This window comes from Labrus bergylta, chromosome 6 (assembly GCF_963930695.1).
Source record: "Labrus bergylta chromosome 6, fLabBer1.1, whole genome shotgun sequence".
In the NCBI taxonomy this organism is placed as follows: Eukaryota; Metazoa; Chordata; class Actinopteri; order Labriformes; family Labridae; genus Labrus; species Labrus bergylta.
The window spans coordinates 29,277,392-29,300,154 of record NC_089200.1 but is presented as its reverse complement, the minus strand read 5'-3'; the positions used below and the strand labels follow the sequence as shown (position 1 = coordinate 29,300,154).

The 22,763-nt window shown below is 42.2% G+C and overlaps 1 protein-coding gene across 2 annotated transcripts in view; it reads left to right on the top strand.

Moving 5' to 3' along the window:
* wwc3 (WWC family member 3) overlaps positions 1-20,379 on the top strand; it is a 38,053-nt gene extending 17,674 nt beyond the window's left edge. The window contains exons 2-23 of one of the 2 annotated variants that reach the window (XM_020630799.3): positions 459-568; positions 882-1,082; positions 2,573-2,649; positions 4,373-4,452; positions 7,167-7,296; positions 7,772-7,921; positions 8,545-8,618; positions 10,905-11,153; positions 11,384-11,473; positions 11,570-12,108; positions 12,191-12,311; positions 13,559-13,639; positions 13,733-13,819; positions 13,908-14,103; positions 14,198-14,368; positions 15,709-15,818; positions 15,907-16,054; positions 17,213-17,377; positions 17,816-17,908; positions 17,997-18,227; positions 18,319-18,446; positions 19,598-20,379. In XM_020630799.3, coding sequence (XP_020486455.2) covers positions 459-568; positions 882-1,082; positions 2,573-2,649; positions 4,373-4,452; positions 7,167-7,296; positions 7,772-7,921; positions 8,545-8,618; positions 10,905-11,153; positions 11,384-11,473; positions 11,570-12,108; positions 12,191-12,311; positions 13,559-13,639; positions 13,733-13,819; positions 13,908-14,103; positions 14,198-14,368; positions 15,709-15,818; positions 15,907-16,054; positions 17,213-17,377; positions 17,816-17,908; positions 17,997-18,227; positions 18,319-18,446; positions 19,598-19,664 — 3,298 coding nt within the window. In that variant the 3' untranslated portion in view covers positions 19,665-20,379. Of the gene's footprint in view, positions 1-458; positions 569-881; positions 1,083-2,572; positions 2,650-4,372; positions 4,453-7,166; positions 7,297-7,771; positions 7,922-8,544; positions 8,619-10,904; positions 11,154-11,383; positions 11,474-11,569; positions 12,109-12,190; positions 12,312-13,558; positions 13,640-13,732; positions 13,820-13,907; positions 14,104-14,197; positions 14,369-15,708; positions 15,819-15,906; positions 16,055-17,212; positions 17,378-17,815; positions 17,909-17,993; positions 18,228-18,318; positions 18,447-19,597 lie in introns of both variants that reach the window. The other variant, XM_020630790.3, reaches the window with a different exon arrangement.
* Positions 20,380-22,763: the final 2,384 nt, after the last annotated feature.

Sequence of the window (22,763 nt, the reverse complement as noted above, 5' to 3'; positions counted from 1 at the left end):
ATTTATGTTGACGTGGTGTTGAATCAGTATCATTTTATCTTTACTTGTATCATATAGAAGTTTAGAAACGTAGTTATCATGACTCACCTAATGTTTATATTTGTCATGTTATGGTTGTGTAACAGATTTCTGTAATAAATACAGAAACTGTTTAATTAGTCTCCCTTTCTGATAATAATCACTGAGAGGCACGACTACTCCTCTGCTCCAAGATGCAGTTTATATGTCATCTGTACTGTGGGAGAGAACAAAAATCTCCTCGATTAACAATGAACACACCTTTGTAAGCATGAGAAATGAAGCAGAGCATCGTGCAGGGCGCTTTATGTTAAATGACATAACAAGTAAGAAAGGAGAATAGCTATGTGTATGTTGTTATTTCCTAGGATGGATCTGAAGTGAATCCTTAAGGTGATTTTTCCACTGAATATAGATTTTTTATTTTTTTTTCATTTCAGGATAACCAAACCACTGACGTTTGCCGACTGTGTTGGAGATGAACTTCCTCTCGGTTGGGAGGAAGTTTACGACCAGCAAGTGGGAGTTTACTACATCGACCACATCAACAGTGAGTACATCCCCATTTATCTCAGATCACTTAAATACATTTGGAGATGAACATGGACATAGATTCACAATGGAGAAATAACAGCTTGATGTTGATACAGTGTAACAAGGACTTTGGGACATCTTGCTTTTTATGTTTTATGTGTTTTTACTGGATTATTTTCTTCTTAGCATTGTTGAGTGACTGACAAATTGCTTGACTAGCAGCGACTTGACTTGCTAGAGTATCGCCAAAGTAACTTTGTACTTGCATCAGACTTGCTTTGTATTATTTAACTCTCACTTGTGTGACTTATGTTGTGTCCTGTTGTCAGAGACCACCCAGATCGAGAACCCGCGGACTCAATGGCGACAGGAGCAGGAACGCATGCTGAAGGAGTACCTTGTTGTGGCCCAGGAGGCCCTCAAAGCCAAGAAGGAGATGTACCTAATCAAGCAGCAGCGACTGGAGCTGGCTCAGCAGGAAATGTTGCTCTTCCACGAGCTCTCTGAGGACAACCGCTCCATCACCAGCAGTAAGAAACGCTAAACTTCAGCTCACTTTTCCTTCACAAGATCAACACCTTCTGGACGCCCCACTAAAAACAGTCACTGCAAAATATTCAGCTTCTTGTTATCATATTTGGCTTTGTTTTCTTACAAAAAAAAAACATGCAATGTAATCAAGGCTAGGAGAAAGAGTGTCTGGAAAAGGGATCACAATACAGTTTTGGTTAATATACTGAAATGAGACACTTTCTCTAACAGCCTATCACACAGCAGTCTGCAGATATCTTCTTGGAAATGAAGTGAAAGCTAGCTCATGCTAACTACTCATTTTCAAATCAGTGACTTAGCTGCTGGTTTAATTGAGGTTATTTAGATAGGACAGTGGGAAATCAGGAGAGAGAGGAGTTGACTTGAACCAGGCCACCTGCTTAAGGAACTATGACCTCCATATATACAAGGGGTCGACCTAACCCCAAGGCCGTCAGAGCCCCAAAATCCAGATTTTTTTTGATGGACCTAAAGATTATCTTTCCAGTACACACATTACGTGGATTGTAGAGTGAACATGATAATAGCCAATTGAGAATCGACAGAAGAAGGAAGCACAACAACAAATCAGTGTTAACTCACCGCTATCTCCAGAACTTCGTCCATAGTTTCTTTTATTTTAAAAATACTCTTAAAAACTTCCTGCTTGTCATCCGTCATGTCTGTTTACTCAAAAGTCACTTTGGACTAATTCTGCGATATTTCCTGTTTGTAGATTCAAGAGGTTTGTCGTCCAGAACGTATTAGTTTGTGGTGTTCTGTTTTGGTCACATTGTTACTCTCCGCACAAAATTTAAACAAAACAGTTGAATTTATCTTTGCTTGTCATTATGTGCGGGGTCTGAGGGGCCCCACACATGATCAAAATGTGTTTGTGTGGGCGGGGCTTAAGAAGTTTTCTGTATCAGGAAAACAAATGAGTGGGACAAAAAATAACATGAAATGACGAATTCCTCTGTTCAAAAAGTTCTACTGAACCATCACTGATGTTATTATGCATGCCAAAGTTGCCACTATTCTTCTGATGGCCTGCCCAAGTCTGCTCTCATCCACTAAAATAATGTCCTGTGTGCCTGAATCCATGTGAATACAGCATCACTCTCAGCCCTGTTAGAAATATTCATCTTCATAATCAAACAGCTCCATTTAATAACCACAAAAAACCTCTGAGTTCATACATAAAGGAATAATAAAAAGGATGAGAGAAGTGTGAATTCAAAGACTGCATGAGAACCAAATCTGTCGGGGGTGCTGATCTTAGATCTTCTATCCACCTCCACCCAGTTTACCCTCTGACTCCAGCCAGCTGTCGCACACAAAGCGTCCAGAGGGCGTCCACACAGAGCGAAGGATGGGAGACGACATCGGATCCCCCTTTGACTCTCTTAGAAGTACAAGTTAACCTTAAAAATCATCACCACGGGCTGACTGCTGATCCTCTCTGTTCTTTGCTTTTCTGTGTTCACAGCTCTCTCCGGCTCGTCTTCAAACGCGAAATACGACCCCGACCAAATTAAAGTGGAAATAGCTTGTAGAAGAGAACGGGTAAGTCATTATCGGAGGAGAACAATGGGCTGCAGCAAGGGGCCCTCTTTGGGCAGAAAAATAAAGGGGGCTAGGGTGTGGCCCCTACAGGATACTGTGGCTCTGGCCCGGGGCCTCGAGAGGATGAGGATGAGATCATCAAAGGGTCAGGCGGAGGCTAGGTCAGTGACTCACAGGGACAAGCTGGACATTTCTCTGAGATCAGTCACATGAGTGAGGGTGTTTCCTCCATCAGGGACGTTTGAGACCCCAAAGATGAGTGGGACTACTTTTTAATGTGGATGTGAACAAACACAGACATCATTTTAATTCAAAGATGAATATCCATCCAGTGAATCCAACAATTCTGATTTTGATATGTCTTAGGGTTTTATATTTAACTTTGTATGACTCAGTATTTTTATTTTGTCCCCTTTAATCTAATGATGATCCGTTAAGTTCCCGATCTACTTGTTCATAGAAAACACCCAAAAATCTACCTTTATCATTTCACTTAGTCAGTGAAGACCTCAGTTGAAGCGATTCATGGGCAGCAATGCTTACAATAACAGTCCCTCCTTGTTAATATTATTTCTTTAAATATCTTCATCAGCATCGTCAGTTTTGAGCCAGACAATAAAAGAATATGAATAACTTCAATAATGCATCAAACTTTAAGAATAACGCTAAAATCTGCTTTAAAAGAAATTAAAAACAATGTAGACAAAATAAGATATAAATGAAATGATCACAGAGGAACTAAGGACAATAAAATTAAGCAAACTAAATCAGTACCAAAATGATGAATGCATATATTATTCATTCCAAAAACAGAGAAGTATTGAGAGGAGACAAAGGCCCTCAGAGCTCTGTCCACACATTGCAGCGGTCGATAGGGCCGATCAGCAGCTCGGAAATGAATTCAGGAGTAAAGCCTTCAAAGCGAGTAAAATAAGGTTAAAATGAAGTAGGAAGTCATCATTTCTCTTTGTTCCTTCAATGAGTTGAGCAGCGCTTTGTACCAAATGAAGGAAGTGGAGACGCTAATCTGATGAATGCAAAGGCATGAAATATATTACAGACAGTCAAAGTCTAAGGGGAATGAATTGTGTTTAATTTAATAATCTGACTTATCACAATCGTTGTTTTAAAATGTCAGTTCCTCCAATCATAAAGAAATGATTAAAGTCCTCACGTTATATAAAGCTGTATGCTGCTGTGCAACAGAATTTGTTATAAAAACACATTTTGATTTAGCTGTTTTTACTGCACACTCTTCAAATGTATAAAAGAGGACACCCTGAACAGTTGAGCAAGTTTTCAATAATAATGTGCTTTTATGTTATTTTGATTTTGTATAGAGAAACAACATCATGACATTATCTCAAGCTGAAGACATTTTCCTATCCATTAAACAGGCTGATGGACCACCTGTGACAGATATACTGAAGCTAATATCTAAAGGTGTTTCTCTCATGTTGATATATATCAGAAAAATGAATTATAGTAGACTGCACGCAAAGATTTTCCACAAAGTAACCCCCCCCCATCAGACATCTTCAGCAGGAATTAAAGCCTTGGCATGTGAACCACCGTGCACGTATGTGTGTACGTGTGTCCCTGTACAAACACAGCATTCCTGTAAGTGAATTGTCTTGACTAAGCATTTCTGTTGGGTGGTGGTGGTGAGTGAAGCTCATTGTGAGCCCATGGTAACCGGGTGCTTGGCCTTGTCTGTCCGCAGCTCTCCAGACTGAAGCAGGAGCTGGCCCAGGTGAAGCAGGAGCTGCAGTACAAGGAAATGGGAGTGGAGACCCTGCAGGAGTGAGTGTTCCCTCCGCCTCTGTGTCCCAGGCCCGCCCTTCCTCCCACGGCCGGCCTTCTCCTTCCTACAGCACAGACGCCTTTTCCCTTCTTTATTCCCACTCGTCCTCCATCTGAGGCTTTTTTACAAACTCTTTGTCTCTGATGTTTCTCCTTTCCCAAAAATATTCCATGAAGCTCATCAAGGTCTCGTTTTAAAAAAAAAAAGGCCTTTTAAATCCCTGAATCTCTATCAACAGCCCACGATACAATTTAACATAGATCAGTTTTCTTTCAGAAAATGTTGAGATTGTTAGAGCAAAGTCCCATCGATTCATATAGAGAATCTTCTTCTCTTATTCTGCTCCCCTAAGAGAGGCACTTCCCCATTTTCCTTTAGTTTGTGCTGTTTTAAGACAAATACACCTCACGTTTTTTTTTTGTGCTGGAAACATTTCCGAGCTGCTCCAAATTTCATGTTAGAATGAGAAGCTCCACCTCTCAAAGTGGAAAAAAAAGAGAGTGTTTGAGAAAAGGCAAATGTAGGGAGTTTTTTTTGATGGAAAAGGGGACTCCACCTCAGGAAGAGGATGCACCAGTGGAGTGTAGGGAGCCAAGGCTCAGCCTGGAGAGGAAGTTGGAGGGGAGGAGGAGGGGGGAGGGGGGGGGAGGTGTGGAGCCGAGAGCAAGTTTCAAAAACACAGAGATATCTGGCAGCAAATTCCTCAGCACTTCCTGAGCCCTGGCAAAGAGTCCCTTATCTCTCAGATAATACACAAGTCGAGTGACTCCCAGAATAGACGGAGAATACACAGCTTGCAGAAAACATGGACGCATCCTCCTCTTGTGTGAATGCGTGTGTGTGTGTGTGTGTGTGTTTACGTGCTAGATAAGTGTGTTTGAGTCTTTGTTTGCCTGTGTGTGTGTGTGTGTGTGTGTGTGTGTGTGTGTGTGTGTGTGTGTGTGTGTGTCCTATTGTTTCTCCTGGGTTTTACCCAGGCCAAGCAGGAGGGACCCTACGGCTGTTGTTTTTCCAATCTCAGCTGCTGTCAGCAATACAGCTAATTGTTCTCCTCGCTGTGTCGTGTCAGATAAAGCAAACAAACATCTTCTGACGTACAGATGCTCCCGTTGATCGTCACTACACTGAAGGAGTTTATCTCTGTTTGACGCCATCTTTTCTGCTCTTCTGTTTTCAGCTCTGAATGACCATTTACACAAAACTTCAAACGTAACACTGTCTTCATAATAACTCAAAAACAAGTTTTAAATTTGGCCTAAATTAGCAAATTTGTTAGGAAAATTCTTGAGTATATTCCTTTTTTACAGTACACAGGGTGTAGGGTTCAGTACAGGCAGGCACTGAGGGGTGGGTACTGCCTCTTTTTTTTCTAAGTATATAAACTCTCAGGCCCTGCCAATGGGGCGGGGGGAACAAAGCAGAGCTTGTTTTGGGAGGAAGAGGCAGGGTCGGGTGGATGAACAGTACCTGCTGTTGAAGGAGAGTGAAGGAAGCGGGCTGTGGTGAGAGCAGGGTGGGGGCCACGTGCCAACAAGGCCCAGTGATGGAGGAGGCACCGTGCCGCTCTCCCTCCAGCTCCAAACCAGCAAACCAACCAAACAAAACCAACCCCCAACCTACTCCTAAACCCCCAAACTGAGGAATATAAGAAGATACACTTTTATCTGTTTTACAAACTTTAGAGAGATGACTCAAGCATGAATTATATTTATTTCACTTTTAGTACATGTAAGGGTCTCATGTCTTTATAGGAATAAAATGTATTAAAGTAGCACCTTCTATATGGGAGCAGGTGCTTAAATAGTTTGACAACAAAGTGACGTAATCTCAGGTGTAAGAGAAGTCATGTAGCAGAGATCTCCCCCCTAAAAATGAGAGTCTTTGAAAGCAGCACAATAAAGGCTGAAACCATCTGAGCATGTGGAAACAAACACTGATAAGCATTTAGACATTGTGATACATAGAGTCAGTATTTATATCTGACCATTTATCTGGTGATTTATTTGTGACTAACTTTCCAACATAAAGCAGCTTGAAATCGAACACATTGAACTGCAGTTGTTTCTGATACACATACCAGTTTTGGCAATAGCTCTAATACCGCCTCAAATCTGGGGTTGATGTGTATAGCCTATAGTAAAAAACAGAGGATGTTATACAATATGGATATTTATGGAGATGCATTTTGAATCGTAGTTCTTTTAAAATTCATCATTAGAGCCATGGCTGAGGACTACAAAAGTTATTTTATGAATACCTTCTTTTGCAACTCTGAAAACTGCTCCGCTCTATGACAAGAATCTGTGGTCAGATATGAAACCGTGGTATTTGTGATCTGTTGCACCGCTAGTTATTAGGGGAAACATGAACCCCTTTTGATTTAAACTGGCCTCATTACTAAAAGCTTTTAATGCACAAACACTCTTGACAAGAAGTTCCCTTCCATGTTGTGAGTAATACTCATAAAAACAATAGTGAAAACATGTTCTAACAAAAGCAGAAAAAGGAAATCAATGTTTTGCCAATAGCGTTTCATGAACTTGCTTGATTGACACTTGTTTGAGTGTTGTCAGAGAGCTGGATCCATTCTGCATAATGTGTGAACTCTATTTAGATATCAGTGAAGACTGCGGTTTGAAAGAAAAACAAATCCAGCTGTTAGAACACATGCGGTTTAAGAAGACATCTTAATTTGTGTTTTCCGTCCCCACAGGATTGACAGGAAGATGTCCTGCAGTCAGACTAACTACAAGCTGGACGAGGCGCAGGCCATCTTCACCGAGCTGCGGAGCATCAAGAAGGCCATCAGCACAGGCGAGAAGGAGAGGCAGGACCTCATCCAGGTACCTGGAAAAAAAGTCTTTCCTCCAACATCCTGCTGAAATAACTGTTGTTGGGATATTCTCTGCTGACCTCTAGTGTCTGTTCACCTCAACTGTCCTGCTGCTTCTCATCTTTGTCTCTTAATGAAGCACATTTCCAGACGTCTGAATCACTGAATACGTCTTTGTAAGAAAAGCAAAAAATCTGAATATAAAAAATAGACGATGATTCAGTCATTACGGTCAGGCCACATTTGCAGAATCATTTCCTGGCATTGTTGCAATCTTTTTATGAATGAATACAGGAGTCGCTCTAAATGTATGAATGATTTTAAACAAGAGACAGAAGCAGATTTTGACTTTTTACGGGGGCATTTTTGTCAGACTTTGAGCTTTTTATTTCATGGAGACAAGGTAAAATATTGTTTTGTCTGATTGTAATATTTAGATGATATTGATATATTGTACTTTCTTTAAATTCTCTTCCATCTCCCAGAGTCTGGTGAAGCTGACGGTGAACTTCAAGAGCAGTTTGTCCATTGGTGACTCGTCCAGTGAGGCTGTGAACAGCTCTGGGCCCGCGGGTGACTCGTGCAGTCTGCAGCAGTACTGTGACACCGGCTGTCAGACTGACATCATGGGAGAGGTGAGAGTCACTGCTGCTCCTCCCTGACTCCCCCTCAAAGTAAAGTCTTCAAACTGGGGGGGGGGGGGGATACCTTTTTATGAGGTATCCTGTACTTAACTTATGGGCTGGTAATAAGGTTGAAACAGAGGATGATGTTAGGGGGATGGCAGATAGTGTCAGACTCTTAAAACAACATAATGCTGATGTTTTACCTGGAAAGGAGAACCAGAGACAAACATGTTGTTGCAGTTATTTGTTTTCTGGAGCTGTTTATGTTAACCTCAGTAAAGAGAGATGCTCGATATGAGATGAAGCTTCTTGCTACTTTTCTGTCCATAGTTTATTGCCAAAGTTGAAAAATAGGAGCTTTTTGTTATTATTTGACAGGACAGTGGATAGAGTAGGAAACGGGAGATAGAGTGGGGAATGACATGCGGGAAAGGAGCCACAGGCCGGACCTGAACCTGTGGCGCCCGCTCGGAGGGCTATAGCCTCCTAAAAGGGGCGTGACCTAACTGCTAGGCCGTCTGTGTTACATGTAGGGGGCTCTGGCTACAAACGGACTGTTGCCTTCAGTTTTCAACCGTATGTTGCTTTTATTTGAAGTAATTTGAACCCCCTTTTTAAAATGTTTGTTACAGTATGGATCCCAGGATTCCTCCCATTTAGTGGACAAGGTGAAAGTCAACTGGCAGTACGAGGAAGCCAAGAAAAAGTAAGAACTTCTGCTTTGTTGTTTGTGAGTCGTAGTACTGTGACACACCGGCATGCTGCTCTGACTCAAAGAGCCCCTCCTTCAGACTCATTCCTCGTCTCTGTGCATCGTCCAGTGGGAGGGCGTGTTATGAATAGTATTTGCGCATGGTGGCCATGGCTGCTGAGCGATGTCTGGCCAGAGGAATGAGCTGGGTGGTCACATTCTTCCCTGGCCGCTGCCGCTGCTGCTGACTGTGTGCTGTCTTTGTGTTAGCAGCCAGAGAGAGCACTGCCCACTGCCCGCTCCTCCGCAAGGTGGTTTAATACACACACTCTCCATTTAAATATATCCCAGCTTGCTCCTATAGTGCAGGATAGATGATGTGTCTACAAAGTCAACACTGAAAGAAGACTGAATTGTTGGCTTTTTACTAAAAGTAATGCATGTGATGAACATCAAATTTGTGGTGGAATTTCTGTAGTTATACGTCTGTACATTATAATCTAAATAACTACAGAAATTCCACCACAACAATCTTGGACGAACCAGATGCGTTCTTTGAGTGTTTTAGCACACATGCTAATTCTCAACACTTTTGAGGGAAAAATAAAAGTTATAATGATGAGAGTATTGATATACAGAAAAATAAAAATTTAGGATGCAAAGAGAGAAATTATCAAATGTAGGGACAAGAAGAAAAGCAATATATTCAGAATATAAGCAATAAAACAAAGGTTACACGATCAGACAGTAAACCAGTCGTAAACTACACTTTAAAAAAAATGTTTTCCATTAATTGAATCCTCTGTTTAAAGTATTACTATGACTGTGATCAGTTGTGCACCCCCCACAGGTATGTCACATTGTTGTGTGCTATCATATTAGTTTGGCAGTGAGTGTTCAGAGGCCAGCAGTGTGATGCTAGCTGCAGCATCAGGAGTAACCTCGTTATTATACTGGCTTGTGCACGCTTGACAAGTTTCATGTTGCTGTGGTGACCCAGCAAAGGCACTGCCAACTATGACATCAGAGAGGGAGGGGGGGGTGTGAGAGAGGGGAGACCTGTGGAAACTTGCATGCTCTGTCACTGAGTCACTTTGTCTGAAATCCAGCAAAACATGCACACAATGATTTCATCAGAGTTTGGGTCGCAGGCTCTGAGATCTGTCTTAACACAGTCTGAATGAACAATCTGCTGACACACACACACACACACACACACACTGTGAGACCACTGAGGCTGAAGCAGCAAGGCGGCTCAGGTACAAATGACAAAGTTGAATGTTGTCATTACTGTCTTATCAGGAAGTGTCTGCTTGGCTCAAATATGTGCTTTTACATGCAGCTGATTCTAACATATTGCAACGCAGATTACACAGAGGCTGTACCTAACTCTGCAGGTTAACTTAACTCAGCAAACTCTCACACAAATATATATATTTGCTTTGACTAGATGATGCAAAATGTAAAAATGCTTGATTATGTAGATAATGCAAATGGCAAAGTCCCATGATTGTTTCCACTTTTGCACTCTTGCAGGAGAAAATTCAATGTTCTCATGAATTTTAGGAATACTGTTCCTGTAACCTTCCTGACCCAGCTGTTCACACGTGCATCTTACAACAGGAGACGAACTTTATCGCAGCAAGAAAGCAAATTTCCAAAAACCCCAAAGAGACAAGAGATCCAAACCCACACAGTTTAAATGTTATTGACATTTTTTATTTAAAAAGAGTCAAATAAGAGACTTAATATTATATACAGGGACCCAATGATGTTCCCAACTGTGTTGTATACATTTTAGTTGGATCAAGGTCGACTACAGAAATAAACCAAATGTGGCTTTCTTTCAATAGACTAGCAATGATGTAACAGCTGTAGTTTTTAAAACACTGAGACTCTGTTCATCACAAACTGGCATTTATAATTAAAAAACGATACTTTTTCCCTAATGAAGGGATAAGAGCTCAGTGAAGAAATCCCCCAGGCCCAAGTGTGCCCCCTTTGCCCTACTGATAAGTTTCTTTGTATCATAGCTTCTTAGAAAACGTGTCCCGCACAAAATGCCCCTGAGACTTCAGATTTGATGATATTCATTAGTCTGAGCTGATGATAATGGCCGTTGATTTTACTTCTTTATTTGTTTGTTATTGTTTCGATCACATAAACCAAAGAACTTGGTGCCCTTTGTATTTTAGTTGTGTAAATATTTGGCTCCATTTAAGCTTATGTGAACTAATGTTTGTCACCAACTAACAGCTTGCCTAGCCCTGAATGTCTCTATGTCTTCTCTGTTCTCTTAAGGGTGCAGAGTATCCAGCACCAGCTCGCACAGCTGGACAGTGAGAGCTGGTCTGGGCGGGCCGAAGCGGACAGAGACAGAGACTTCATGCAGCTCCTGCGTGAGAAGGAGGCCCTCCTGCAGGAGATCATCCTGGTCAGCAAACAGCAGCATTCTCCAGAGACGCTGCTGCAGCTGGAGGAGGAGCGCTGCAGGCTGGAGGAGGAGGTGCAGAGAGCCCACATCTCCCAGAGCCAGGGAGCCAATCAGAGGTGAGAAAGATGAAGATGTTTGCATTTTTTAGGATGACATCTGTACATGCACTTTTTTAACATTTTTATGTGCCATAACTATTTTATATTATCTCTTAAATATACCCCAGTCTTTCTCATGTTTTCTTTGGGTTTTGCAATGCAAAACAGCAAACATATAAAATAGATAACTGCACATATTTTGGAGAGATTTTTGTAAGGCAATGACTTTTGCATCCATGTGACATCAGAATCCTGCAGCAGGAGAAGAGGAATGTCTTGCTGAGGCAGCTGGAGGAGGCTACACGCATCACCACCTACCTTCACACCCAGCTGAAGAGGTGCGGCACACACTCATTCTCCAAAGCTGTTAATCGTTCTTCAGGGCTCTTCTGTGTCTTTTCTCACGGAGTCTCTTTTTCTTATTTTACCTGCAGCCTGTCGGCAAGCTCTCTGACGGTGTCCTCCAGCAGCAGTCGCGGCTCTCTGGCCTCCAGCCGAGGCTCTCTGGCGTCTAGCCGAGGCTCCCTCAGCTCCATCAGCTTCAGCGACATCTACGGCGTCCCCCAGTACGAGCGCCACGACGGGTCTGGGGAGCTGCTTGACCCCCATCTACGCTACCTGCTGCCTCCTGAGGCCGTGTCGAGAGACTGCTCCATGTTCACTCCTGACCACCTGATCCAGAGTAAACCCAAACGCTCTCATGACACCCCGCAATCCCTCGCCTCGCTCTCCTCCCGCTCCTCGCTTTCTTCTCTTTCGCCGCCGAGCTCTCCGATGGACACGCCCTACCACTCGGCCCCTCAGGATTGCCCTCTCACCCAGATGACAGAGGAGTACATGGAGCAGGCGGGTCGCGGGCTGTTAGAGGGTCTGCGCGCTCAGTCCCAGCCGCTGTCACACAGCGCCATGTTGAGCATTGAGGACGCTGTGGGTCACAGAGACAGCACTGCTCAGGGGGCTTTCACCTCCACAGGTCAGAGACTGAGAACAGATCTCAAATCACTCCATTAAGACTTCCTGATGGTAAATGATGATGAATGTCTTTTCTTCTTCAGGAGTGACTCTGAGGGGAAACAGTGCCAACAGAAGCGGCAGGAGAGCCAGGAGGGTCTCTGCAGGCGTTTCCGAGGACGCTCTGGCCACTGACAGCGGTGTATTCGAGGCCTGGGGCAGAAGGTGAGACCAGGTCCAACCCTTAAAATTAGAAGTCACAAACCAACACCAATGGCGCCTCCTTGTGACGGCTAAGAAAACTGCAACACACTTCATCCGGCAAGAAAAGGATGGCAAGCCTGCACACTTACCCTCAAAAAAGGTTTAATAATCACAATGTTTTAATCGATGATGGTCTTCATCAGGTGAAAGATATTTTTGGTGCCACACAAAATCAAAATTACTTCATGTGCATATAACCACTCTCTTCTACAAAAGCAATAATGAAATCACAATGTTCAGCTTTGACAGTTTGTATTCTCTGCCCAGAGGGATTACATGCTGTCACTGGGTCGGCATATAAACATTAGATGAGATGAGATGAGATGAGATTCAACTTTATTGTCATTACACATATACAAGTATAGAGTAACGTAATTAGGATTGCTCTTCAAGACATCAACTTAATGGACTATTCTTAAAGAAGAATTTAAAAACCCGGGCCCTTTTTTTCTTTTGTCTTTTTTTACATCTTTTCAGTTTGAAAGGTCTGCTCTAAGGCTAACTACTTATGTAGATTGCTTCAGCCAAACCCAAACTTTCATCTTACAGGTCCAATGCACTGCAGACCAAAGTGCTGACCAGCTCAGTTTTCTGATCCTACAGACCTTTTTGGTCAAATGAAAAGTTATTTTATTTTTATTTTTTGAGAATAAACATTCTTATGCAGTCTTTGCAGAACAGAAAAGTTGCTGGTCTGCTGCTGCAGTAACCAGTCAGTATGATTCTATTGTTTGCATACTGTTGTTGTAAAGGTTGTAATCACGTGCATCGTCGCTACATGGCTGCAAACTTCTGGTGGCACTGCATCTCTTGCTACTCAAACTGATGTGCTGGTGCTTTCTGCCTCTCCTTATCATCTTTAAAAGACACATTTTGTTTGGACAATAAAGTGTATTGTGTTGAGCCGTCTTGCTCGGATCAAATCTAACACAACAATCCATCCAGCTAAGGAGCCAGAACCCCCTTAGTAGTAAACTTCATGAGAATCTGATCTGTCTCGGGGTTTTGGTGAAAAAACAAAGAAAAGAGTAAAAAGCTGGTGAACAGCATTACTCCAACTGCCAGGGGGTTTCAATGAGATACAAAGTAAAGAAAATAATGTTTATAAAATAAGATTAATAGAAGAATGGTACACTTCAGGATGTTAGCGCAAATAAACTTCTTACATTAAAAATGTATTTTATTTATATATTTTTGACGTTCGTCAGGGCCGAGGAGTCTGATGAGATGTCGTACATGAAAGAGCTGACGTCTGTTAGCGAGCCCACCCAGATCCAACTGGGACTGCTGTGAGTACTGTGTGATTGTAGACTGCATTTTGACTGCATGTTGAATCAGTTATTAAGTTATTAAATCCTATTCCTGTACTCTCCTCTTCACAGGTGGGAGTCCAGTTCTCAGTCTCTCCGTCTGCATCTGCTGCAGCTCAAGAGTCTGAACAGGTCCATCGTGAGAGACGGTTATAAAGTGTGAGTATCACTGAAGCCTGATGTGAGGCTCTATTGTTTTTATTTTATGTTCCCACCTGTAACCTCGTGTTGTTCTGCTGATGCTCAGGTATGTGAAGGTGCACTTGATTCCGCTGGATGCCGGCAGGGCCTGTGCGTTTTACTGTTGTACGGCTCTGGAGCCACAGTCTCATATGAGCTTCAACGAAGGCTTCTGCATTCCTGTCCCTCCAAACGCCCTGGCGGTGTGTGCACTGCAGCTGTCCGTCTGTTCGCTGGGACCTCAGGCTCAGGAGGAAGTGCTGGTGGGTCTGAGTGGGCTGGGCAGCTCCACAGAGACACTGATGTGCTTATTTTTTAAATTAAAATAATGATTTATGTTTCTGTGTTTATGTGCAGGGTACGGCCCAACTGAGCCTGGCTGAGTGTGAGGGGAGTGTAGAAATGGTTTATCACTGGCTGAGGGTTCAGGTGCTGAGCGGAACCGAGCTACCCCGACCTGAACAGAAGAGCTTCAGTCACCGCAGACAGCAAGACAGCCAAGAGGACGAGCAACGGCCCAGAGCTACAGTGAGCACTCAGACATAGATTGATATGTTCAATAAATGAGAGCATGTTGAGTAAGTGCACGACAGCACAGGAAGAGGTCTTAGATTGTGGAAATGTTATAAATGAAGTGTTCTCAAAAATGTTTTTCATTTTAGTTACACAATTATTTCTAACATAAACATTCAAGTGAGTGTTGTAACAAATATCAACTACATCTTATAGTTGCATCAGTTATTATCACATAAAGTCAACTTGTAAAAGTTTCTGTTTTTGAATCACTTTTAAGTTCAGTGTAGCTTGGATCAAATTAAAGAACAAAACAGTCTATGATTGTGATTTACAATCTACATTTTATGAAATAAAGCACAAAAACGAATCAAAGGAATTAAATTTAAAAAAAAGTCTAGCATTGAATATTACAGAAGAACCAGGAGAGTTCAAGAGAATCGAAGCGGCCTCTGCCCTGTTGCAAAAAAACAACAACTTTAAATTCAACTTTCTCTCAGCTCTGAAAGTCCTTCATGTGATACTTTGTGTTGTATCTGATACAAGCTGAAATGTAGTAGAGAAGTATTTCTTAAAAACTGATGACAAGTAGTGATTTTCTTTAGTAATGCAGTTTTATCTGAATGTTTTTATTTGTCATTAATAAGATCAAATATACAGAAGTTTAGAAATGTTACAATTCTACAATTCACTTAGCAGACGCTTTTATCCAAAGCGACGTACATCAGAGAGTAAGAACAACACTAATCCATTCATACACCGCCACCGAAGCAGAGGGAGCAATGCAGGGTTAAGTGTCTTGCCCAAGGACACATAGGACATGTTGCTCAGCTAGGGATCAAACCCTTGATGTCCCGGTTGAGAGGCAACGACTCTACCTACTGAGCCAGCGCCGCCCAGAAATACTGCAAAAACAAAGAGAATATTTGGCAAGGCAAATTTAGTCCCCTCTCCCTTTGATTATGGTGTGAGAGCTCAGACAGGAATGAAAAGAACGCAGAGGGCTCGACTGATCAGGAGAGAGCGAGGAGATGATGTGAACCCGGGTCAGGACATGTCAGGACTAGAATAGAGAGACAAGTCATGTAATGCAAACCACCCGCTGGAGTAGTGCTACAGGTTTAGTTATCCTGAGGTTTGAAACTGTGAAAATCAACCACTGCTAATCAGCTGCATTGAAATGGTTGAGGTGTTATTCCTGCAGAGCATTTCTCAGCCAGTCTGTGTTTCAGGTGTGCAGCTCGTTAAAGTGACTGTTTGACAGCAATGTGCATCACAGGACAAACACGCTGAGGAGGAATGTTGACTGTGGGGGAGGGATGGCGTGTGATCTCATTTGCTCTGTGACATTACAGGACACTGTATGCATGCTGCTGTCACGCACCACCAACACATCCACCCACCTGGAGGAGCGAGAGGCCGAGGTGGAGAAGAGAGATGAGCCTGTGGAGGTGGCGTCTGAGAGGTGAGAGTATTGATATCACATTGATTATGATCTCCACTTCTTATTACCTCCAGCATGTCTTAAAGTGAGAGCTGTTGTGTTTGTGTAGGAGTTGGCAGGCGGAGTCAGTGGACAGCGGTTGCAGTAACAGCACAGCGTTCACAGCTGCATGCTCAGAGGGCCTGTGTGCAGAGGGCATCTGCAACACCACCGGGGGGCGCTGTGATCAGACAACAAGCAAAATGTGTACAGTTAAGGTAAAAGGCTCTTCTCTGCTCAGTCCTTTTGCAGCACCAATTCCAACATGTTACAGTGCACTACAGGTGTGCAAAACATCCAGGAATCTTATTCATGTGCATCTGTGGACACTTTGTTTGGAGGGAGATTTAGAGGCTGCATGTTCAGTACTCCTCCATTCCTAAAAGAAACAGGACCCCCTTAACTTCTATGTAGAAATATCCCTTTATTGTCCATTTTCCACAACAAATGTTCACGAGTGATACATTTGACTCTAAAAGAAAGCTTCTTGAAGAATTTCTGAATACCAAAAATGCATATTGAAAAGATAAACTGTAAGAATAAATCAGGCAGAGGACTCAACAACCACTTTTCAAATCTATTCTTAAAATGTACTTTATCTGAGACCTTTCTCTGATTGAACTCGCTGTCATTGACGCTCCTATTGCAGGTGAATCTGTGATTTGAGTTATATGTCACCTGTTTTATGGATGCAAAAGTTGATATCTTTAAGTAAATATTTTTGTCAGGGTTTTCACTCGCCTGAAAAACTTGTGATATTTCCAGACGGAGCTGCATGCGTGGACGCAAACAGCGGAATTTTTCTCCGGAGTTTCTCCTGCCAAACCCATCACAATTATACAGCAGAAAGTTGCATTTTGTTCTCCAGTATGTTCTTTTAATATTGTTCCATCCAACTACACTTAGAATTGATATAAAGGCAAATATTCTCGCCTGTTAAGCGGACTCTGTTGCTTCGTCTGCCACTTCTGCATCATTCTTTTCACATCTTGTCTCAGGACAGGCGCATATGTGAACAACCAGGTCAAGAGATTTTCAGGAGAAGTCCTCATGAAATGATCTAGACAAGAGTGCGTACTGTATATGAAAACAGCTCCTGACTGTAATGTTACTAAAATCTTAAAAAAAAGAGAGAAAAACAGTAGAAGACTATGACAACACTTTGAAGTCATGACTCAGCATTAGCACATATAATAAAAATCTCTATAACTGAGAGATTTTAGAACACCTGCCTCATCAGCTCTGCTGTTGCTTCAAGAAGAAAATGAATCCAGGATGATTGAACTTCAGCAGTGATGTGTTCAGATGCTTAGTTTTCTCCAGAAGACGATTTGAACCACACATGAATTCACGGTGTTGTTGGTTTGATGTTGCAGGTGGAGAAGGCCACCATGACCGAGGGTCTGTTCCCAGAACCGGTGCGGGTCCGCGCCAAAGAGAGGGGGGGTCGCTGGGGTCACGCCTCGCCCTTCATGCGAGGTAGCACCATCGTTCGCTCTCAGACTTTCTCACCTGGAGCTCGCAGTCAGTATGTCTGCAGGGTGAGTCTTACTAGTCGTACTAGGGAAGTATATTTTTAGAAGAAGACAAAATACTAAAAGTTGCTTCCCATTGTGATTGTAAAGCCACTAAAGACGTTTAAAAAATATATTTTGTGTGTGTAAAGGAAGGTTAAATTAAAGGATGTTTTGTAATTTTGCAGGCTTAACTTTTTATACTCACTTAAAGATATTGAAATGAGGCCTTAAAGACTTTAACAATGTTTTTATAATAAAGATTATTTTGGTCACTGGCCCAGATGGAAGAATTAATCAACAACAAAAAAAAAGCTACACCACTTAATTTCTGAAAAACATAGGTAGTGATGCAAAATTGTTATTGACCTGGATTTTCTCAATCGGTGCATCCCCAGTTTCTACTACCTCCATTTTTGAATCCTTGTGAACATCTGTTAACGTTTTGTGCATGTCCTTTTTCAGTTGTACCGCAGTGACAGTGACAGCTCAACTCTACCAAAGAAAACTCCCTTTGTCAGGAACACGTTGGAAAGAAGAACGCTGCGGTATAAACAGGTAAAGCCTCTCTTACAGAAAGCCTGCATGAGTAAAAACATGTAGTATCTAGTTTCTGAGTGGACAGTGTTTGTGTTTATGTTAGCAGCAGTCTTACCGCTCCTCCCTGGCCGAGCAGCCGACACGTACGTCGCTGGACCTGGAGCTGGATCTCCAGGCCTGCAGGACGCGTCAGAGGCAGCTGATGGAGGAGCTGAGCGCCCTGCGGGAGCTGAAGCTGCGACTGGAGGAGCCGCAGGTCAGAGAGGACACAGAGCTCCCCCACTGGGCCCTCAGGGACGAGCGCTTCCGCTGCCTGCTCAGAGAGGCCCAGAGACAGGTGAGCGCTGCTGTGACTTTATGAATCATGTGAAGCTAGGCCACACACACAGTGGAGGTTGACTGTGTTTATTCATTTTTATTTGCTGCAGGCCGGTCAAAGCAAGCAGGAGCAGCGTCAGGAGGAGGCGGCAGAGAGGAGGCTGAGGAAGGCCTCCAAAGAAGTTCTGAAGATGAGGGGGCAGAGCCAGAAGGAGCCGCTGCCGGTGCAGACATTCAGGTGGGGATGAGCTGACTCCTGATCCGCTTTCACACCGTTAAACCTCGGGTACTGTTCTCCTCACACTGATGAAGTCACAGTGTAAGGGAGCTGAAACAGTTTAGTCTCAGTAATCTGAAAAGTGAGCCAGTGATCAGTCTGCCCTTACCGTACTGGGCCTGACATTGAATGAATCCTAATTCTGTTTTTTTCTCTACAACAAAGACACTGGTACATACCTGTAATTTATTTCCACATGTCGAGGAAAGTTGTTTCCTCTTTGGCAGCTTAAAACACGAGTCAGAAACTCTAGCATGTGGAAATGGGTCGCAGACTGAAAACATTTGGTGAGAACAGTAACATTGAAGAGCCTTGCAGAGGGTTCCTGTAAACATACAAAGTTTCTGTTTACAGTCCCTGTTCTTGAACAAACACAGCATGTGTGCATCCTGGAGGTGTAACAAACTAGCCAGGTGCATTTTACTCAATTTCTTTTAAAGGTGTAGACCAAAATAGCCAGCTAACAAGCAGTATTTAAACTGCTACAATACCTGCATGTCATAATTTATTTGTACCCGAGTATGACAAAAAAAATCTGTTCTGTATGTTTTACTCACCTTTAGAGCTCTTAGATTTAAAGCAACATGCAGTAACACAGCGACAGCTTGAACGGTCAGTGGTGTAGCGAGAACAGCTCAGCATAGCAAGAAGCCACCAAAACATGTACACCTATAGTGACAGAGACGTCTGCCATCTGACGTAAATCCAGAAGAAAGGAAGTGCAAATTTACATTGTTACAGCAGCAAAGAGCAAAGATTGCAAACAAAAAGTGAACACAGTACAATTTAAATAAAAAAATAAAAAATAATAATGTACAAAAAAATAGATACTAAAAAATAGATTTAAAAAATAAATAAATTTTTTAAAATAAAATAAAAATGTTGATCATGAGCCTGGAATAATATTTTTCTTTCATCCAGACCTTAAATCAATCGAAAAATATGCACAAATATATACATTTGCATTCCCAATAAGGGGTTGTGTTGATGCAGGCCTGCGTTAATCAGAGGTCGAGACATGAAGTTATGAAACATGTTGTTTTTCTAACTTTTAGAAAAAACTGTGTGTGTGATATTTCCTTGTGTGTGTGTGATATTTCCTTGTTCTGCAGAGAGAAGATGGCTTTTTTCACAAGACCAAGGTTCAACATACCTCCTCTGCCGGCTGACGACGTATGAGAAGCATCCCTCTGTGTTTGTGACTAAACATGAAGTATTTGTGGAATATTCTGAGCTCATGAAGTACAAAGTTCTTTCTACCAGCGGACGCAGGCGGAGCGACACTCAGATCATGTTGAAGATAAAGAAGGTTTCACATTTTTAGAAGAAGTTTGTGAGGCTTTTATGAACTCAATCACACACCATGAACAGTTAACGACAGCAGCACAGCTTCGTTCCCCCCCCCTGTTCCCCCTCCCCCACGAGGACGACGTCTCTCACCAGGAAACCACATCTCTGTCCTCCTGTCTGTTCTGTTGTCTGTGCTTACAAAAAGCTGGAAGATGATGGGAACAAAGGTCGGACAGATTCACTGTACTGTAACTTATTTTATAGTACTTTTTCCTTGAAGGAAATTAAGAGAAACGCTTCCTGCTTTTTAAGTGTATTTTGTAGCTTTGAACAAATAGCACTTCAATGTTTTTACATACGGTCAAATGGAACTGATTTGTTTTCTGTTACCTAATTCTTAAGAGTTATTTACATCAAATGTCACTTTGTAATCCACTTTTATTACAGATGTTGTCTTTTTGTTATGTTATTAAAATTAATATTATTTCATGTACTTTTCAATATAAGGATGAATATATGAACACTGTATTCAGATTGTTTTTTATGATGTCTGTATGAACATCTGCAGTGTTACCTCTCGTGAAGATAAAACCATTAAACCATGCCTCGCCGTTTTAATCAGCGTTACTGCTGGACCTATTTCACGTCTGCCTGTTCTGCACACACCAGAGGTTTTCTGTAAGTGTGTCACACATGATTGTTCTCTAACCACACACGGGTTGTGTTGACCCATTTCAGTCTAAAACTCGCAGATTCTTAAGAAGCCCTACTGAGCGGTAGGCAGGCAGCTGCGTCAGCTCGATGCGACTTCCTGTCTTAGCTTTTCCACACAAAACCACCAGAGACTCTACTGTAACTCTGCTAGAATCTCTCCTCGGACACCTGAATGTCTGAAAACTCATTACATTTTTTAAAAAATGTAAAGTAAATCTAGGAATCAGGAAAAACCACATTAAGATTAGGATGTCCTGGTTGAGACAGGCAGCAGTACATTTCAACAAAATAACATAAACATAAAACACAAAATAATTACTGAACACATGTTGAAATATCCTCGATCACGGCGCAGAAGTTATTAGTCGAAGCATCTACAACCTGATGCATCTTCTTCCAACACCTTCAATCTGCTTTACAAGAGGATTTAAAGATGCAAATCCTCCTGCAGCAGGAGCAGTGTACCTGAAACTTATTCTCCCCATTTCAAGACGCACTTTGGGAACAGATAACAAGAATATGTTTTGTGACAGAGCCTGGAGCCTGGAGACTGGAGCTTCCAACATGTTTCAAAAGAATAAAATGACAGAAGTATGACGACATGACAATAATTTAGTCTACGAGTAGACAATGCAGGCCAGCCAACTCGACCATACAGAATACCATAATGATTAGTTATTAAATCTCAAACTTAGCTGTCAGGTTCCTCGACCCCAAAAACAAAATTGCAGCTCGATGTTTGAAAAATGTCTCGCTGCCCTGCAGGCAAACAGGTCTCTGCTTGTCTTTGGTTAACCTGTGTTCAGGTTCATTTCACAAACACTGATTTATGTTCCCAAGGAGAGTGTGAGATACAGTTCTTCTCTTTTTCAATTTACCTTAAACATTACAATCTATCTATATCTATAGGAGCCTCAAGCAACAGTGATCAGGGTCCTGCAGATTGAGAATTAGGATATTTGTCATTTAATTGACCAGAGAAAAACTTTAAATGGACGATTCATCATGGTTACACTACATGCTGATGCTCTAATGGGGAACTTATATCTATCTTCAGAAATGTTTGATTTAACAATATTTTGTATGATGGAATGTGTTGCTTTTGAGATTCAGAATTCATTAGCTTGTTCAATTAGAACACCTCACACCTCAAGTTTGGTTACAAATGTGTAAGCCTATTTAAATTTTTGAGCCTTATGACACAAAAGTTGATGTAAAATTTCTGGCGTGCAGAGCCGAGAATTGTTTGCACCTTTTGGCAGTTTTAAAACAATATAACTTTTTTTCTGGGGGCAGATCAGTGATGACAAAATATCTGAAGTTTATACATGATAAACATTAAGAGTCCTTATTGTCCTGTAGCCTCAGTTGAAGATCCATTTTCATTAGCCTGTGTAAATAAGACGTACAAACAGTGTTTGACTCTGAAGTGTCTGTAGCGGAACTCAAAGGGGGGATGTAAAATACGGCAGCATAGAATTTGTGTCTTCCATATTGTCCACTCTCTCTTGAGGTGCACGCATTTCTAAGCACAACACGTGTTTAGCTCAGTGGGTAGAGCAGGAGCACTTATACAGAGGCTTCAGTCTTTGACACGTCAGCCGCAGGTTTGACCCTTTGATGCATGTCTACCCCCCCACATTTTGTGTCTGTCTTCAGTGGTCTTGTAATTAAAAGCAAAAAGCCCCAAAATAATCTTAAGAAATGTATGACTCCTTAGAATATTGACATGAAATAGCTCCATAATAACTTGAGATTACTGAAGTCCATAGATGATCCAGGCAGGTTTTGGTATGATTAGCTATATCTATGACAACACGTCAACAAAAGAGAGAGAGAGAAAAAGTTTATAGGTGACATATTCTCCTCCTTTTCAAAAAGTTTAATTACGTCTCAGAGCTCCCCAAAACGTGTGTGAATTTTCTTGTTCTGAATCCACACTGATCCTGTATTTGATCATGTCTCTAAACCCCTCTATTTCAGCCCTGCTCAGAACAGGCTGTTTCTGTGTCTGTACCTTTAAATGTAAATGAGCTGTGTCTGACCACGCCCCCCTCTCTGGATGTGGCTTGGGCTTTCTCGCTCCGTGCCCTGTTGTTTACGGTGAGAAGGCAGACTCAGAGGGCAGAACAAACACCGAGCTGTGGGAGTGTCACCCACTTTGTGATGTCATGAAGGGAAAATCTCCTGTTTGAGCACACATTTTCTGAGAAGCAGAGCAGGCAAAAGACGCAGAGGATAGACTTTTCTCATAAATGGGGGTTTGTAGACAGA